General features: G+C 34.3%; 1 protein-coding gene across 1 annotated transcript in view; it reads right to left on the bottom strand.

The window, feature by feature from the left end:
- LOC137643706 (uncharacterized) overlaps positions 1–20,000 on the bottom strand; it is a 321,288-nt gene that overhangs the window by 8,095 nt on the left and 293,193 nt on the right. Inside the window, exons 2-3 of the mRNA XM_068376405.1 lie at positions 14,367–14,847; positions 10,498–11,773 (exon numbers count right to left, since the gene is read on the bottom strand). Coding sequence (XP_068232506.1) covers positions 10,498–11,773; positions 14,367–14,632 — 1,542 coding nt within the window. The 5' untranslated portion in view covers positions 14,633–14,847. The remainder of the gene's footprint in view (positions 1–10,497; positions 11,774–14,366; positions 14,848–20,000) is intronic.

Below are 20,000 nucleotides of genomic sequence, written 5' to 3'. Positions count from 1 at the left end.
CACCCGGCCCCCACATTGGGGGCACACCTGGTTAACTCGACCTAGGAACGGATGGGCATCCTTCATTGCGCTCCAACCTCCCAGGGAGGAAACAGAGTCCTTTCCTTTTTATCAAGGTAAGATGTCTGTTTGAGTACCTCAACCTCATCATCCTTATCCAGCCCTTCTTTATCACCTCCCATCCTTTCCTTTTATCCTTATCGAAAGATCCTACCCACTGAACCTTTATCCCATTCCTTATATCCCAACCACGTGTGCCGTTTGCTCCTAACCTTAATTAATCCACCTTGTGACAGTGCTGATTCCCACGTGTAGTGTTTAAATTCCCAAGTTTTGCACTTTTATTTTATTTGCTTAAAAGTTTTAACCACACGATGAATCCTGTCCCCAGCCTGTAGAAGTAAGTTACCGGTTAATAATTTAATCTATTTCCCTTTCCAGGGAATAAGATTGCTGAGCTGAACCATCGTCGACAGTCCAACCAATATCTTTCCCCGTTGTGCTCCCCTTTCATTAAGTGATTAGTACTGTAAATATATTTTATTTTGTCGGTATTCCTTGTCTTATTGCCGACTGGCGACCTTACCATTGTTCTTTGTTCATGCCCTGAGTTCTAAAGAAAGGCCGGATTCACAAGGCCGGGGCTTAACAGAATATATATGTACAGTATACATATGTGTGAAGATAGATAGATAGAGATAGATAGATAAATGGGAAAAGTATGTCATGAAAAAAAGATTATCACTGTTTTTATTTTTCATGTACATGAAGTGGCTGACATTTTGGAACTCTGTGCTGGACATTCAGCTTCGATTCTGCAGTCAAAAACGATACACGAGGAAGTGAATGCTGTTTTGTTTACGTCTGGACTGAATCATAAGATGAATATATATTAAAACGCAGATGTGAAGGAAGGAAAGTATGATGAGATTCATATTTATCATGGACTTTATTTTACAAGAATTACCACGACAGCCTCTAGAGCATTGTCCTGCTTGTTAGGGCAATGTCATTGTCCCTTGCCTCTGCCATTCATGAGCAGCCGTTAAAATCTTTAATTGTTGCTCTGTATTAGTCAATGTAAATACAGTACTGACAAAACATAAAATACAAGAGAATTACAGGTTTCCAAACAATACAATATTTCCCTAGTATTTTAAGACACCTTAAAGGTTAATATTCTTTCAAATTGATTCAAGGGATTGAAATTTACAAGAAAACTTACTAGTCTACCGGTATAAAAATGGCACGTACAAAAATAGGTAAACAATATATTTAGGCAGATAAGCAGAATACTGTACACCTGTTAGATAGGTGTGTTATCTGGAAGATAAACCTTATCTAATTATAATAGCAGTTATAGATAGCATTTAGCAAACATCTAAAAAGGTAGATTATCGACAATGAAAACAATCGCTATCATACCAGAATGAAGATTAACTTTAACGTTAGATACAGCTAGTACGTTACTTTATAGGATACTAAAAAATTGCTATAAATAATTAGTAATTGGAGGAAATTGATTTTGCGTCTAACTATAAAAAAATCTAACATGGAAGGATAGAAAAACAGCTAAATGGATATGTCAAAAAACTAAAGTAATGGATATCCTTGAAACCATTAGCAAGCTCAAATGGAACTGGGCAGGGCACATTGCCAGGATGACAGACAGCCGATGGACATCACGAACAACCTTCTGGACACCCCGAGGATGCACAAGAAATCGAGGAAGACAAAAAACCCGCTGGCGAGATGACTTAGACCAACATAAGCAACAGTGGCACAGAATAGCTTGCGATAGAAGTCTGTGGAGAAACCTGGGGAAGGCCTACATCCAACAAAGGACTTTTGAAGGCTGAAATGATGAAATGATGATAAAAAATTATACTGAAATAATATTTTGTAAAAAGATAGATAAATAGAATAGGTTCGTAATTAAGAATATATTTATGGATAACATCAAGTAAATCTCATCACAAAATTATGCGGATTATGAATATGAATTTTAAAATCAAGTGGTAGCCCTGGTTGGACTTGTCCTTGATCTTTAGAGAAACTGGCATAACCTCCAAAATCTATCCCTGATGTGTAATCTTTAGACCAACTGGCATAACCTCCAAAATTTATCCCTGATGTGTAATCTTTAGACCAACTGGCATAACCTCCAAAATCTATCCCTGATGTGTAATCTTTAGACCAACTGGCATAACCTCCAAAATCTTTCCCTGATGTGTAATCTTTAGACCAACTGGCATAACCTCCAAAATCTATCCCTGATGTGTAATTTTCGAAGATTTTCAATAAGTAATTTTGCTCTTTTTTAGTGTTTTCATCAAATAAACCACAATATAGCCGAAGTATTCTGCTTTAGACTTGTGCAGGAAATACCATCATAGCTTGAACAGCAACTTGAGAAACTGAACAAAGAAAAATATTTCTTTTACAAAGGTTTGGTGACATTTTTTCTTAAAGAAATAATTGGGATGAAATAGTCAATATCATTATCCAGCCCATCGTTAAAGGCAACAAAAACATAATAAAGTTACATGTTATAATCATAACAAAAGCAACCAGTAAAGACGTTGAACCCTGTTCCCGATTATTACAATTTACACTTTGTTAAAGTGATAAGAGACCTGGTTATTGTTTCAAGGCTCTTGAGAGGAAGAGGGACCATCAGAACTATGTTTTTCCTATATTCTTCAGATTCATCTATATGAAGCGGGGTTAAAATTCCAAAATGTTCCTGCTACACCCAGCAGCATGAAACTGAGGAGGACTGAATACCAGGGATGGTGATGGAGAGTCTAAAGGAAGGAATCTAACTCCCCAGGGAGACTCAGGAGACAACGGGAAGCCTACCACAATGCGTTATTATTATTATTATTATTACTATTATTATTATTATTATTATTATTATCATTATTATTATTATTACTTGCTAAGCTATAACCCTAACTGGAAAAGTAGGGGGCTATAAGGCTAAGGGCTCCAACAGGGAAAATAGCTATTATTATTTGCTAAGCTATAACCCTAACTGGAAAAATAGGAGGCTATAAGGCTAAGGGCTCCAACAGGGAAAATAGCTATTATTACTTGCTAAGCTATAACCCTAACTGGAAAAGTAGGAGGCTATAAGGCTAAGGGCTCCAACAGGGAAAATAGCCCGGAGAGGAAATGAAGAGTAGAGTGTCTGGGTGTACCCTCAAGCAAGAGAACTCTAACCCAAGATAGTGGAAGACCACGGTACAGAGGCTATGGCAATATCCAAGACTAGAGAACAATGGTTTGATTTTGGCGTGTTCTTCTCCTAGAAGAGCTGCTTACCATAGCTAAATAGTCTCTCTTACCCTTACCAAGTGGAAAGGGTAGGAAGATTCAAATGATTTGACTGATATAGAGCATACCAGAGAGACGAGAGGGCTTGTGTAAGTGGCTGTGAATCGTAATTGTGACCTTGAATTTTACAAAGTCACTGAATATCCTTTAGGATACTGTTCAACTGAAGAAGAGATTATTTTCTCTTCTCACGTGATACTATACACCTTGCTAGGTCATCACCTTTACCCAGAACCTGTTTCTTTCAGTGAGCAAAAATAGTGGAAATAGAAATGAAACAGAAGCCGCCTCTCGACAGATGAAGGATTGAAAGAAGTAAGAACGAAGTCATGAATCAAAACTAATTAGCTTCCATCAGACCTTAACACGAAGAAAAGCAAACTAATAAATGTCTGAGCGTGGGAGCTTCAGAACTTAAAAAAAAAAAAGAAAAAAAAAATCCGATAGAATCAGATTAAAAAAAATGAAAGGCGTTCTATCTCACGAGTGCTCAAAATGATTGAAGTAGAGAGCTTCACTTAGATTTTTTCATCAAAAACTAATAAAGATTTGAATGGGAGAGGAACAAGTGGAATGTGTATCCATTGCTTTAAAAGGTGTGAATCATGGAATCTCTTTTCATTGCTTTAAAAGCCTTAAAAGGTGTGAATCACGGAATCTCTTTTCATTGCTTTGAAAGCCTTAAAAGGTGTGAATCATGGAATCTCTTTTCATTGCTTTAAAAGCCTTAAAAGGTGTGAATCATGGAATCTCTTTTCATTGCTTTGAAAGCCTTAAAAGGTGTGAATCATGGAATCTCTTTTCATTGCTTTGAAAGCCTTAAAAGGTGTGAATCATGGAATCTCTTTTCATTGCTTTGAAAGCCTTAAAAGGTGTGAATCATGGAATCTCTTTTCATTGCTTTGAAAGCCTTAAAAGGTGTGAATCATGGAATCTCTTTTCAGGAAGTAATCTAGATCAGTGTTGTTAGACGAATAAAAAAATTGTTTTGAAATGATTGCATATTAAAGATGAAAGCTGTTGTAGCGAAAAAACATAAAGGAAAGCTTTGGAAGAAAAGGTAGAAGAGAGGAGCCATTGATTAAAAAAAAAAGTTGAGATTCCCAAGGAACAATTTCATAGAAGGGAAAGGATACAACAGTTTTGAGATATAAGTGCATCTTTGACTATAATTTAATATCCCCAGTCACTGAGCTTCAGAATTTCCTCCGTGCTATTCCAAACATAAAGGAACATCAGTAAAAACAAAAGAAAACAAAATAATTCTGAAAATAAACCCGTCTACGAAGACAGTTAATAGGCCTAAAGATAAGACAAGGCCAGAAGAAAGAACAATAGTGAAGGCTAACATCGCCACTTGCCAACTTGGATTCATCCCAACATTCGCCTACATAACAACAGAGAATCAGAAAGCATATTTATGAGGATAAAATCAGCTTTGACAAAATATGAAACTCGTTCCCAATTGCGCAGTTTCATCAAAACCAGTACGATGTTTTGGAAACTACGTAAACAGTCTGGCCGATCGCTTAACATACACAGACGAAAATCCATACGATAACAAAAAAAGGAAACATTTTAAATTTCCAAATGAAGATAACTCACAACTCTGCCTAAAGAGGCTAGATAAAAAAAAAATCATACTATTAATACCATGATATACAGTATATATATATATATATATATATATATATATATATATATATATATATATATATATATATATATATATATATATATATACATATATATATACATATATATATATATATATATATTTTATATATATATATATATATATATATATATATATATATATATATATATATATATATATATAGTATATATATAATCTTAGAAGGTCCGATGAACAATAAATTGGTTGGCTCATCGCACATTTTCACCCAACCATACATGTGCAATCACAGTATATACGGTGACAAGTTTTCTTATATCAAAAGTAAGATTACCATCTACATTATGAAGCTACTGCCAGGTTATCTTTTAGTCCAGTGTGTAAAACCTGTCACCAGCCCGTCCTTAGGGTCCCGCCACTGTCTCGTGGAAGACTATTTAGCCAATGGCATAGGCACCACTAATCTAATCTAATAGTAGTGCAGGGTAGCCGATGACAACACTGGAAGTTCCCAAATAGATGATGAATGTACCATAAATTCCTTTATGAGGTGTTGTTGCTTCCGCAGTGTATGTGCATCGTTGTGGCTTACCAGGTCAAGCCTGGTTTTAAAGGTTTAAAGGTCGCTCATGAATGGCAGAAACAAGAGACAGTGACATTGCCCTAGCAATCAAGACAATGCCCTAGAGACTGACCATATATTATATGATCAGCGCCCAAGCCTCCTCTCCACCCAAGCTAGGACCAGGGAGGGCCAGGCAGTGGCTGCTGAGGACTCAGCAGATAGACCTATAGGCTCCCCCAAACCCCCCAACCTTAACTCACAAGGATGGTAAGGTTGCAGACACTAATGGCACTAACGAGTCTGAGCGGGACTTGAACCCCCGACTGGCAAATACCAGGCAGAGACGTTACCAATCAGGCCACAGCAACATATACCTTTCCGTGTGTTGGACACGTCAGATAAGGATTTGGGTCCACAAGGATATATTGTCTGGCGTTTCGCAGCTGCCTTTTTGGAATGAGAAGAAATACATTGTTCTGTACGAGTCAGGCATATAAAAATTGACATCAGATTTGTTCCAGCACAAGCTAATTCGACCTTAGTCTTCAACTTTTCAGTTTCATCTCAAAGATGAAGGAAGTGGTTCTACCTAAAAGGGGGTTGGAAAAACTATATAGAAATTCTGCATAGAGCCAAACATGATGTTTTGCCAAAGGGCTAGTTTTATAGTAAATGGGGCAACATACTATGCAGTTTTATCCTCTAACTGATGATATCTCTGTGGAGAACACTTTCAGACCAAAAACTGCCTTGCAAGCCTATCCAGAATGATTATCAGCAGGGCAAAAATTCCATAAATGCACTGCACAGGCAGTTAATTCTAATAGCCAGGCCTTCTCCATCATGAGGCTCAATACTACGCAGTACTCTAGAAGTTTTATTCCAGCTGTTACCAAGTTGTGGAATGATCTTCCTAATCGGGTAGTTGAATCAGTAGAACTTCAAAAGTTCAAAGTTGGAGCAAATGTTTTTATGCTGACCAGGCTAACATAAGTCTTTTTATTGTTTATATATGATATATGACATATCTGTTTTTGACGTTAATAGTTTATATAGGACATATCTGTTTTGACGCTGTTACTGTTTTTAGAATGATATATTGTTAATTTATTCTCATCATTTATTTATTTCCTTATTTCCTTTCCTCACTGGGCTATTTTTCCCTGTTGGAGCCCTTGGGCTTATAGCATCTTGCTTTTCCAACTAGGGTTGTAGCTTGGTTAGTAATAATAATAATAATAATAATTATAATAATAATAATAATAATAATAATAATAATAATAATAATAATAATAATAATAATAATAATCATACAAGACTTTTGAGTTACAGTACTCTCCTTAATACATCCTTGAGTCATCTTTTAGACTATGCTCAACTTTTTAGCAATTTATTTTGTCACTATATTTATTTTTTTTTTCAGACATCATCTAAACCACATTACACTATGGCTCATGTTATTCCATAAAGATGCACACAAATTTCTAGAGATCCCTCAACACTGGTACTTTACTTCTAAAAAAGAGAAATAGACCAACCATTCCTTATTACATCCCAATCTTTCCTTCTATAAATATTACGCTCCTTCTCCAAACATTTTGAAGAGAACATGGCACTTCCTTCTTTCACCTCTTCTCTCATCCTACCCTACATATGTTCATCTATTATATATACACATCTATAATACCACCAAAACCTATTACATTTAATCTCCTGTAAGAATCAGCCATTTCTATTCTATAATAACATAAATTATTGAGAATAAAATAAGTTTCACGTAGTACTTTTCATAACCATTTCTAATAAGAGGTGTTTCCTAAAGTTTCCATCGATCTCTTACAACTTAAAATTGAAATATACAAAATGTATAGGGAGTCTGTTGGGTATTTTCTTGTTATCAAAGTTTTCAATATATTAACCTAATAAGTGTAATCTTGCCACATTTGATATATAATAAAACAATTACCTGTTAGGCGTTTTTCATCCAAGATATGAAAATAAGAATGATTTAAAGGAAATAATTGTACCTTTGTTTAAGAAAATGGTGATTGAAGTACCTGTAAGAATTACATTGTCATAAAATAAAATAAACAAATTGGGAAATGTACATGGTAGGATTTTGATTGGCAATGTGAGACAGATGACAAAGATGGATATGAGAAGAGTAAAGTATGCTTAGACAGGAAAAGAGTGCAAGGATCAATTATTTTTCTGGAGCATTTATGAGAAGCTTAAAGTAGATCGAGAAACCTTACGTGAGGTACACAGGCCTATCATTATATTGATATCTTCAATGTATTGTGTAAGATGTAATTTGTAGAGAGCAGTTAGAAATTCATCAAATTAAAACATAATAGGTTCCAATTTGTCCGCTAGTCGAATTTTGTTACATTTTGGCCTAGGATGGGCTTCAACTATCTCATATGCCTACGATTTTCAGCTGCAAAGGTGAAGAAATAGTCCTGCTTCATATTGCACATGTTATGCTTACTGCATTAAATTGTATAATATTATTTTATTACAGTATTTCATAATGAAATTTTGATACAATATCTATGATTTTTTATTTCAGTCAGACTTGCATTTGATGTATGAATGTTCGTAAGTCAAATGATTGTAAGTTGAGGACCTTCTACAGTAACCTTGACATGCGAGCACCACAACATATGAGCATTTTGAGACATGATCAAGCCACCAAGCAAATTATTATTATTAATATTATTATTACTATTATTATTTGCTAAGCTACAACCCTAGTTGGAAAAGCAAGATGCTATAAGCCCAGAGGCTCCAACAGGGAAAATAGCTCAGTTCAGAAAGGAAAAAAGGAAAAATAAAATAATTTAAGAACTACAATATTAAAATAAATATCACTTTATAAACTATAAAAACTTTAACAAAACAAGAAGAGAAAAAGATATAACATAGAACATTGTGCCCGAGTGTACCCTCAAACATGAGAACTCTAACCCAAGAGAGTGGAAGACCATGGTACAGAGGTTATGGCACTACCCAAGATTAGAGAAAAATCTAATCTTCTACCCTTACAAAGAGAAAAGTGGCCACTGAACAATCACAGTGCAGTAAGAAGAATTGTTTGAATAATCTCAGTGTTGTCAGGTGTATAAGGACAGAGGAGAGTATGTAAAGAATAGGCCAGCTATTCGGTGTGTGAGTGTGTAGGCAAAGGGAAAATGGACCGTAACCAGAGAGAAGGATCCAATGTAGTACTGTCTGGCCAGTCAAAAGACCCCATAACTCTCTAGTGGTAGTATCTCAACGGGTGGCTGGTGCCCTGGCAAACCTAAATGTTTGCATTGAGATACGAGCACAAACTTGAGATATGAGCACGCTTACAGATGCTGACACAAGGTGGCCGAGCGCTTGGAAGTGCTCTAAGCTCGCATCACTCGTTCATTTCACGTGATCATCGATTTTAATACACATCTCCCTTGTTGTCTTATATTATTTACCTGATTTGAACTGTATATTTCTGAACATTCTTCATAATAAGTTATGGGTCCTAAGAAAGGGAGTGGTAACGTTGGCAGTGAGAAGAAAAACATGCATGATGACAATAGAGATGAAGCATGAAATTAGTGAAAAACATGCATGATGACAATAGAAATGAAGCATGAAATTAGTGAAAAACATGAGTGTGGTGTCCACGTGAGTGAGTTACGAGATGAGTACCTCGATATGTGCAATTCATAAACAATGAAAAAATACAAACTAAAAAGTATGAAAAGTAAATAAAAATTTAAAAAATTAAACAAAGTTCAGTAAAGTTAATTTTAAATTCAATTGTTATGCTGTGTTTAGGAAACAGTAAATATGATTCCATCCAATTCTCTCTCCATCCCTTCCTCCACCTACGTACACACCGCTGTTAGCCGCTGTCTTGAATGTAAAAGCTCCATAATAAAGCCACATTTTCTTGCAGATCACAATCCAGCAATCATTTATGTTATTTTGTGGGTGTATGTAAAGTATTATAGAAATTAAAAACATGTTTTTCCTTTGTTGAATCATTGATTTGGGTTTTTTAAGAGAGCTGGAATGGATTGAATTATTTTTCATTGATTTCATATGGGAAAATTGACTTCGAGATATGAGTAACTTGACATACGAGCTCGGTCCTGGAACGCATTATGCTCGTTTGTCAAGGTATTACTGTATTAGTTTTTAGGATGAAAGAAACTCATGTTAAAATGAACAGAAATGAAACTGTTAGGTTTAGTGTGAAATTAAGTCTGGGATATGTGTTATGCATCAATTGTTAATCATTATCTTTACAGATTGAGTGATGCAAGTCAGAAAAAAAGACATATCTGGAAAAGTATAAATGGAGTAAGGAATAGCTGAAGTTTGCAGATGATGTAGTACTTACTCGAGGTAATGATGAAAAACTCCAGAAACAAATGAAAGAATTTGCAGGAGTTTGGGAGACGATTAGGTTGAATATAATTGTGAGGGTGAGAGGGGTGATGGTTATTGACTTTAACATGAAAGGGGGTAGCTTGGAATTGGTTAATTTGTACAGGTATTTTGGAGTATATATAACAGATAACAGCAGAGTGAAATAGGAGGAGATTCACCGAATTAGTGAAACAATAAGGTAATGGAGTTTGTGCCAAGAACTCTGAAAAGAGCTAAAGTACCTATGGAAGCCTGAGTAGAAGGTATGAAGGATCGTTGAGCCCTTAATTAGTTCTTTGCCTGTACATATAGGATAAGCAGGATTGAAAAGGATTACCCTTAAACTAATATTGATATAAAAATTTAATAAAATCCTATATGAAAATATTAATTTGTTTTCTAATCAAAGGTTATAAAGGTTAAAGAGCCATAACTGCTGTTATGCATACAAAAAATACTGTTAAATATATGTGAAAGAAATTTAAGTTAATTAATTTCAGAAACAAGAGAATATTTGCCCCATTTACAACGAACTTACCTCCCTGCCGTCGGAGACAACGATGTTTCCACCAACACTGCTGGAACGAGACAGCCCGGTTTCGCCTACGACGTCCTCGTCAGCTGGAGTACTCAAGGGGAAAACCATCTCCGCTTCTTCTTCGTCTTCAGCATTTGCTTCCTCGTGTAACTGGCTGCCCCCGGAAGGCGCCTCTTCAAAGACAGCCCTTGTATGGGAAACACGAAGATTCGGTTCCCCTTTCTTATCGACTACTATTCTCTGATACACACGTAACATGGTCACTTCTTCGTGAACATTATACTGATAGTTTATAATTGAAGTACTATTTGAACATCCTGATGCTGGAAAAAACCGGTGCAATTCCAGAACTGTTCTAGGAACATCTATTTCTTTTTCTAAGTTGCAAAAAGGTATGTTGCTATATATTGTTCCATTTATTCTCACTAAAATATCTGAACGTATTGGCGTGTCAAAACTATCTATACTAAAAACTTTACCGGTATAATAACTACTCGTTTTTATCACTCTGTTTCCATCAGGGTCGGAATATAAAGAGTACAATCGACCCTCTGAGTTTGGAACCCAAAATGTTTCCCGAGGACTTGATTCCATGTTTATGATAGACCTCGTACCCGAGACTTGGTCAAACCTCACAATATGAACACTATTTTCACTATGCACATTTTCACATAAAAGATAAAGGCCTCCATGATTATCACTCCACGTCCTTACATTAGAGGAAAGAAGGAGGGACTGGTCTTGGTTGTACCTTACATCTAGAGGAGACCACTTGCCTTTAAGATTCAACTTCCAAAGAGTCTGCCTAATCGGCGGATGTTCTCCTCCTCCTCCCCCTTCTGTAGTTTCCTGAGAAGACGGCAAATCTTGCTTCTCCTCCTGAGTTGTTTGTCGATGGGAAGCTAAAAGCCAAAGGGAGTCTTGCAGTCTTCCACACCAACTAGCATCCACAGACAGAACATCTGACGGACGCTCAGATCCATCGACGGCATTTACTTCCACCCACCTTCCAGTGTTGTACGGATGAAACCATATGTGGCAAGACCCGTTGGCGGTGTAAATCATAATCAACCCTTTGGACCAAGAACAAAAAGCCGCTGGTTTATCACCTTCAGCAGCAGGGCTTCTTGTTGCAGATGGGATGGAGGAACTAGAAGGGGAAGCTGTCGGGTTATTGTCTGTCTCGGTGTCTACACCGCTTGACAGATGTCTAGGCTCATTCCAAGTCATGGAAGTAAAGTTAAGCACCCACACAGCATTTGGAGTGAGCTGAGATCTGGAAAACAGTCAGATGATAATCATTGGGACCTTGGTAAAAGTACCTTAAAATATTAAAAGATTTGACACACTACTGAACCAGGAATAACAGAATTCCTCCCAGGGGACCAATGAGGAACATAATTGATATCAAACAGCTTTAAAAACCTTACAAACTTTTCCATTAATGCAAAACATGTTTACAAGCCCTAGAAAACACTTTTAATTCTAACACAACAGGGTTAGACTTAATATACAAATAGATGCTAATTACAATAAAGGTTTAATATAAAATGAACTGAAATCACTATCATCTACACATGAAGATGTCTAACAATTTAAGAATATCTTACCTTGCCAAATATACATGAAATCCTTATTAACTGTATATGATAGAATTATATCTATGGTCGGAAAAAGAAGTTTTTGCTCTTTTGTAGTTATTCTTGCTTTCATGTTTTCAGGAATATCTGGCAAGAAACTTCTACTCGGAAAAAAAGCACACACATATACAACAGAACAATTGTCAATTGAATGAACAATTAAAATAAAGATGATTCACATCAATTTTATAAATTCATTAGAAAATTCTTGACAAATTTTACCAGTATACCATAATGGCAATTCGCTTAAATAAAAATTCATCATTACAAAATAAAATTACCTAAAATTTCCAGTAATTACAAAAGAAAATATCACTGAACATTGGTCTCCAAGTTTTTCAAGCTATTAGTTTCGGTTTTATCTTTCAAATGAGTTATTTAGTTGCCACTAACCAAACCATTTCCAATGCAAGGTTGGTGACCAAAAATTATCCAAAACGTTCACTGGTATTTTACAATTTCACAATTTCTTAGAAGTTTGTACTATATTTTCCTAAATATTGAAATTTAAAAGAGAATTAGATGGCGAGGTAAGGTGATTGATGCTACGGTGAGAATTTGGTGGAGGAGGATGCGTTTGATAGAAGGCATTAGAGAGGGCGTATCAGGCAACCGACCCTTTAATGTAGGGATAAAGATGGGAAAGAAGAAGAAGATCGAGGATATGGGAAAGAGTAACGTAAGGAAAATAAGGTAGCGATGCAATGCAGAAAATACGAAGGGAAATAAAACCCCATGGAAAAAGGGCTGTGATATTAGACATGAATTTAAAAAAAAAAAAAAAAAAAAAAGTAGGAATGTAAAGAGGGAAAATGACGTCGGGAATATTAATCGACGTAATATATCGGTTTTAATGTATTTCATTAAAGGTTTATATTCTGGATAATAGTTTATTTATTTTCTCGTGTCACTTCCTCACATAAAAATTCAAGGTTTCCATTGTATTTCCGTTCCCGATATTCTATTACATTACTAATATTTTTATTTAAATAAGCTCAAGTTTTCAACCATTTTTTCAGAAACAAAAATTTTTTTTAGCTTTGTTGATAAAATACAGAACAAAAGTTTCGGCCGTTTGTCAGGAACCAAATTGAATTTCCTTTGATTTTTTTGGTAAACAAGATAAAATACTCTGTGGTTTTTCCATGCCAGCAAAATCAAATTCCAGACACGCCCCACTTTTTCTAAACTGGATCCCTGTTTTACTTGCAACCAGATAAGAATTGCAAATTTTCCTTTTTTTGTTGTTGTTACGGTTTACATTTCTAAGATGAACTATAACTTATTCAAGATTGCTAATACTGACTTCATGATTTTAACCACTAAAATTAATCGCGACTTCATGATTTTAACCCCTAAAATTAATCGCGACTTCATGATTTTAACCCCTAAAATAAATCGCCGAGATGCAAATGGTGACATTAACTTTTAAAGGTTTAAAGACCACTCATGAATGGCGGAAGCAAGGGACAGTGACATTACCCTATCGAGTAGGACAATGCCCTAGAGACTGATCATATATACATAAGATCAGTGCACAAGCCCCCTCCACCCAAGCTAGGACTAATGAGGGCCGGGCAATGGCTGCTGAAGACTCAGCAGGTAGACCTATAGGCTCCACCAAAACCCCACATCCTTAGCTCACAAGGATGGTGAGGTTGTAGCGACCAAAGAAACTAACGAGTTTGAGCCAGACTCGAACCACAGTCTGGCGTTCAGCAGTCAGGAACGTTACCACATCGTCCAACACAACTCTGATGCTATATTTGTTGTAGGTCTTAAAATCGGGAATAGCTTTTAGACCACGAAGTTCGTCTTATAGAAAAAGCAAAACTTCACTGGCAGAGGCAGTCTGGTACTTCGGTTAGTTATTAATTAAAAATTGATGATTTACTTCAGACAATTTGAGAAACGAATGATATTACAACAGATTAGAGTAATAAAACTAAAAAACATCTTAAAATTGAATGTCAATAACATAATATAATACAGATACAGATATGAAAACAGTAGTATGATTAACATTCCACTAAAAATCTGATGCAAATATTCATCACAGATTCTCTCTCTCTCTCTCTCTCTCTCTCTCTCTCTCTCTCTCTCCTCTCTCTCTCTCTCTCTCTCTCTCTCTCTCTCTCACACACACACACACATTGCAATAAGTGCATGCACTTGCACAGTCAAATCGAATCCCAATCATGAAATTAAACAGGAATGGGAATCGCTTACCTGACCATTGACGTAGTCAGCAGCCACAGATTCCCGCGATGATCAGGAGAGAGCGAGATAGCTCGACCTCTCCGACCGCTCGTCCAACACACCGACGAAGGCTTCGAGAGTGAAAATACAGAAGGTGGCGCAGACGGAGGAGGCAAAAGGGACGATGGAAGGGTAGGCGGTGGCACGGAAGAGGAGGCAGTAGACGAAATATTTGGAGGAAGAGACGAAGAAAAGAGCTGAGATCCAGTGGACGAAGGCTTGTCGGAGACCTTCATCAAACGGGGGGCGAAAGTTGCGGACTCATTCAATGCAGATGGCGCTTCCGAGCCGTCACTTACGATGGCGAAATTAGATAAGGATGAAGGTAGGGAAGGTAGGGAAGGTAGGGGACTGGTTCTGAAAGGGGGAGAAGACAAGGTAGGGGAGGACGGTTGTGCAAGAAAGGGAGGGGGCGAATTGCTCTCCAGCTTGACGACATGACGGGACACACCTGCAACGAAAGACGGGAGAATCGTGAATATCATCTCTCGTTTGTGTATTTTTATTTAATCTAAGAGTCAAACTCTTACTTTTACTTTTTTAATATATATTTCATACTCAATAAAAATAACAATGAAGTCAAATCTCTCTCTCTCTCTCTCTGTCTCTCTGTATGTATGTTATTAAATACACACCCACATACATACATAAACACATACACACACTAAGGCGATTGTCTTAGTGGCATCAATGTACTTCTTACAGGCATCCTCATGTTTTGTAACTTTAAATTTACACCTGAAAATTTAAAGAATCTGAGAAAATACGAGGATTCCTGTAGGAAACATATTGACGACACTAAGGCAATCGCCTTTAATATAAATTGAATTAGACAGAAGCTGTGTCCCAAAAGCATACATATATATATATATATATATATATATATATATATATATATATATATATATATATATATATATATATATATATATATATATATATATATATACATATATATATATATATATATGTGATATTTTTTATTTCAACTCGCCCAATCATTCTTTTAACCTGGTAGACAGGAGACAAGAACAATTGCAGACTGCTCACTTGTTTCTCTACAGTACATAGATGCATCCACAGCTAAGTCACTTCATATACACTAACACAGGAGGATCTCAAACACTGCCCAGCCGTCTCAATCATGTACTCTTACTTAAGCGCCTCAACTACTCTCTCTCTCTCTCTAATCACACTTTCAAATTTTGAGCTTCGGGAGCGAATATGAACTTTGCGAGGAGTCATTGCTTTCCTTCTAGAGCAAACATGTAATAACCAATTTCGGTGGCGACTATTAAGAGTCAAAGCTTTAGCTAAGCAATGAGCAAATCATACTTATAATTCTCGTTGCTGGTGATATGTTGAATGCTATTTTCATTAACCAATTAAAATTCTCTTGCTCATTATTTTATGCAATTATCATTTGGGAAGCGACACTTGCAGTCTAATGCCACACTTCAGGTTTCTAAAAGGATTATTATTATTATTATTATTATTATTATTATTATTATTATTATTATTATTATTACTAGCCAAGCTACAACCCAAGTTGGAAAAGAAAGATGCTATAAGCCCAAGGGCTCCAACAGGGAAAGATAGCCCAGTGGGGAAAGGAAATAAGGAAATAAATAAATGATGAGAATAAATTAACAATATCTCATTCTAAAAACAGTAACAGCGTCAAAACAGATATGTCCTATATAAACTATTAACGTAAAAACATATATGTCATATATAAACTATAAAAAGACTCATGGTCCACGAAATGAAACAGGAGTGGTATACTAAAGGAATTGTAAAGCTTTGTTTATAGAAGTTTATCTTCCATTCAAGGTGTATTTGCTTACTTTTGTAATAATTATTTTTATAATATCAAAACCTTGACAAATGCATATTTACAAATATGTAATTCATATGAGTAAAAGTATAAATTACAGAATAAAACACGCACACACACACACACACATATATATATATATATATATATATATATATATATATATATATATATATATATATATATATGTGTGTGTGTGTGTGTGTGTGTGTGTGTGTGTAAGTATATATATACACATACACGTATACATATATATATACACACAAAATATATATATATATATATATATATATATATATATATATATATATATATATATATATATATATATATATATATAGTATATATATATATATATACACATATATATATTGTGTAAGAAAGAGAGAGAGAGAGAGAGAGAGAGAGAGAGAGAGAGAGAGAGAGAGAGAGAGAGAGAGAGAGAGAGAGAGAGAGAGAGAGAGAGAGAGAGAATGAGAGATTCTTGGAAAAGGGGGCCAAAGATATATGCAATGACGTCAATGCAGCCCTAATAGTTACAACAATTTCCCTCGCATCTCTCTCTCTCTCTCTCTCTCTCTCTCTCTCTCTCTCTCTCTCTCTCTCTCTCTCTCTCTCTCTCTCTCTCTCTCTCTCTCTCTCTCATTTTTAAACTGCAATCTATTCCTGCACCAACGTGAATGATATATCTTATTCCAGCCTTTAAAAGAGCTACTCTTAATGAGATGTCAAAGTCATTAATTTGCAATACTATTTCCTTACTGTTGGTAAGACTGCTCGTACAGATTTTGAAGATACGGAGCACATAACAAACGAGAGTTTATATTTAAAAAAAATATGTTAAAGTGAATATACCTAAATGAATAATATATAGAAAGGTCTTATTAATAAATTCATTTATCTTAGATCTTTCGAATTATTTTATGCAAGAGACGAGGTGTGGATAATCAATGCCGTTACTTAGTCAAAAAAAAAAGAAAAAGAAAAAAACTATCATAAAAAATGAAAATAAAAGAAAAATTTGGTCTTCAAAAACTATCATTAAAATATTAAGATAGAAAATTTTGGTCTTCAAAAACTATCATAAAAAAATTAAGATAGAAAAATTTGGTCTTCAAAAACTATCATAAAAAAATTAAGATAGAAAAATTTGGTCTTCAAAAACTATCATAAAAACATTAAGATAGAAAAATTTGGTATTCAAAACCTATCATTAAAAAATTAAGATAGAAAAATTTGGTCTTCAAAAACTATCATAAGAAAATTAAGATAGAAAAATTTGGTCGAATAGCGAGCAAGAGAGCATATGAAGAACGGTCACCTGATAATTGCACAAAAATATATATTAAAGCAAAATCTTATTTAAACAATGGAGTTTAATTCTATTTCCAAAGTTTAGTTGTTTTAATAAAAGTGATAATGTAATACATATAACCTAAATAAAAGATAAAGAATTTTCATATACACAGGAAACCCCTTTTAGATCTGTTAACATTTCAGCATTAATAAAATACATTATACAAACTAGTGATAGAATTCATTCCTCTAAATAATAATCATTAGCAAGTTCAGGAAAATATTTTATCCTTGCCAACAAATTTTGCTGATATGCGAAAGCTGATGTACCCAATTCAGTAAAAAAATGTTAACGTGAAAACCCATATCTTATGAAAATTATTTTAATGTAGTTTGTGAATATGTTAAAAATTTCTAACAATTGCTAATTGCCTGACCGGAAGAGTTTAACAGCGATATGAGGATTCCTTTTTTATTAACATTAAGAGGATTTTTTTTTTATCAACAGCTGTATTTTATACAGAATAAATCCAAACCACAATGTTCGTTCTTGTAACTTATAAGCAATTGTTTAAATTCGAGTTGGATTTCATAAGCAATTTTCTTTAAATTCTTAAAATAACAATTAACTTATAAGCAATTGTTTAAATTCGAGTTAGATTTCATAAGCAATTTTCTTTAAATTCTTAAAATCTCAATTAATTCATAAGCAATTCTTTAAATTCGAGTTGCATTTCATAAGCAATTTTCTTCAAATTCTTAAAATCCCAATTAATTCATAAGCAATTGTTTAAATTCGGGTTGCATTTCATAAGCAATTTTCTTTAAATTCTTAAAATCCCAATTAATTTATAAGCAATTGTTTAAATTCGAGTTGCATTTCATAAGCAATTTTCTTTAAATTCTTAAAATCCCAATTAATTTATGAGCAATTGTTTAAATTAGAGTTGGATTTCATAAGCAATTTTCTTTAAATTCTTAAAATCTCAATTAATTTATAAGCAATTGTTTAAATTCGAGTTGCATTTCATTAGCAATTTTCTTTAAATCATTAAAATCCCAATTAATTTATAAGCAATTGTTTAAATTCGAGTTGCATTTCATAAGCACTTTTCTTTAAATTCTTAAAATCTCAATTAATTTATAAGCAATTGTTTAAATTCGAGTTGGATTTCATAAGCAATTTTTTTTTTTAAATTCTTAAAATCCCAGTTAATTTATAAGCAATTGTTTAAATTCGAGTTGCATTTCATTAGCAATTTTCTTTAAATCATTAAAATCCCAATTAATTTATTATGGAAAAGGAAAGTTTTACTTAACAGGAAATCATTTAAAATTATGCTCTGAATTGCAATAGTTATTTTAATTCTTTATGAAGGTAACCAGCAGACTAATTAGCTATTGTTCGTTAAAAAGAAATATCTTTGAGAAGAAAGTTTCATAAATGTGATGGAATGTTCCACTTAATAAGAACAGATTTAACAGCGAGAGAGAGGAGAGAGAGAGAGAGAGAGAGAGAGAGAGAGAGAGAGAGAGAGAGAGAGAGAGAGAGAGTATTTCTTTTCGTGAATGAAGATCGGATGAATAACTCCAAGACCAAACCTAAAAGCTCACAATCAGTATTTCTGTATTCTAGTAAACTAATAAATAAAAAGATTTAAATAGATTGAATTTCCACAGCTAATGGTGAATAAATAATTCCGTCTTTCCTGACATGTAATAATAATATACACTGTTAAAAATCTGAAGCAGCAGCAGCAGCAAAAAAAAAAAAAAAAAAAAAAAAAAAAAAAAAAAAAAAAAAAAAAAAAAACCACGGTAAAAATCCTAGAGTAAATGTTGCCAAGCATTTACCGTTCCAAAAACGGATATATTGACGTTAAGGAGTGATATAACGGTCACAAACCTGTAAAAGATAATAACCAAGTAAGGTAAAAATTACGGTCTCCTGTATTTTACTGAAATACAGCTGAGAATAGTATATGTTTACGGAAAATTTTCCGATTAAAATTAAGGTTTTTTTAAACAATGTATGATTACGATGTATGTTATTACTCAAAAGGTCAATATGTTTACGGAGAATTTTCGATTGCAACTAAGGTTTTTTAAACAATGTATGATTACGATGTATGTTATTACTCAAAGGTCACTTACATTCTGGATGTTACATCAATCTGCACTGATGATAGGATGCTCTTTATCATACAAGGAATTCATAATGTATTTCAAGCTCGCACTAGAGTGACCCAAATTCATATCGTAGATTGCTTTTAAAACTGGAAAATCAACCGGTTTTCGCATATGCATTAATAGAAAAATACATGCATAATAAAAATGCCGTTGTTCTGCTAATCTTTTTTTCACTGAAAAGTAATAATCAAAACATAACCGTAAAATTAGAAGTAGCTAAAATAAACCGTGATATTTCACACATGTGGCAAATTACATCAGAAGTAATAAAAATGTGAACT

Source organism: Palaemon carinicauda, chromosome 7 (genome assembly GCF_036898095.1).
Source record: "Palaemon carinicauda isolate YSFRI2023 chromosome 7, ASM3689809v2, whole genome shotgun sequence".
NCBI lineage: Eukaryota > Metazoa > Arthropoda > Malacostraca > Decapoda > Palaemonidae > Palaemon > Palaemon carinicauda.
Note: the sequence above shows the minus strand (reverse complement) of the source record. Positions and strands in the feature narration are given on the sequence as shown.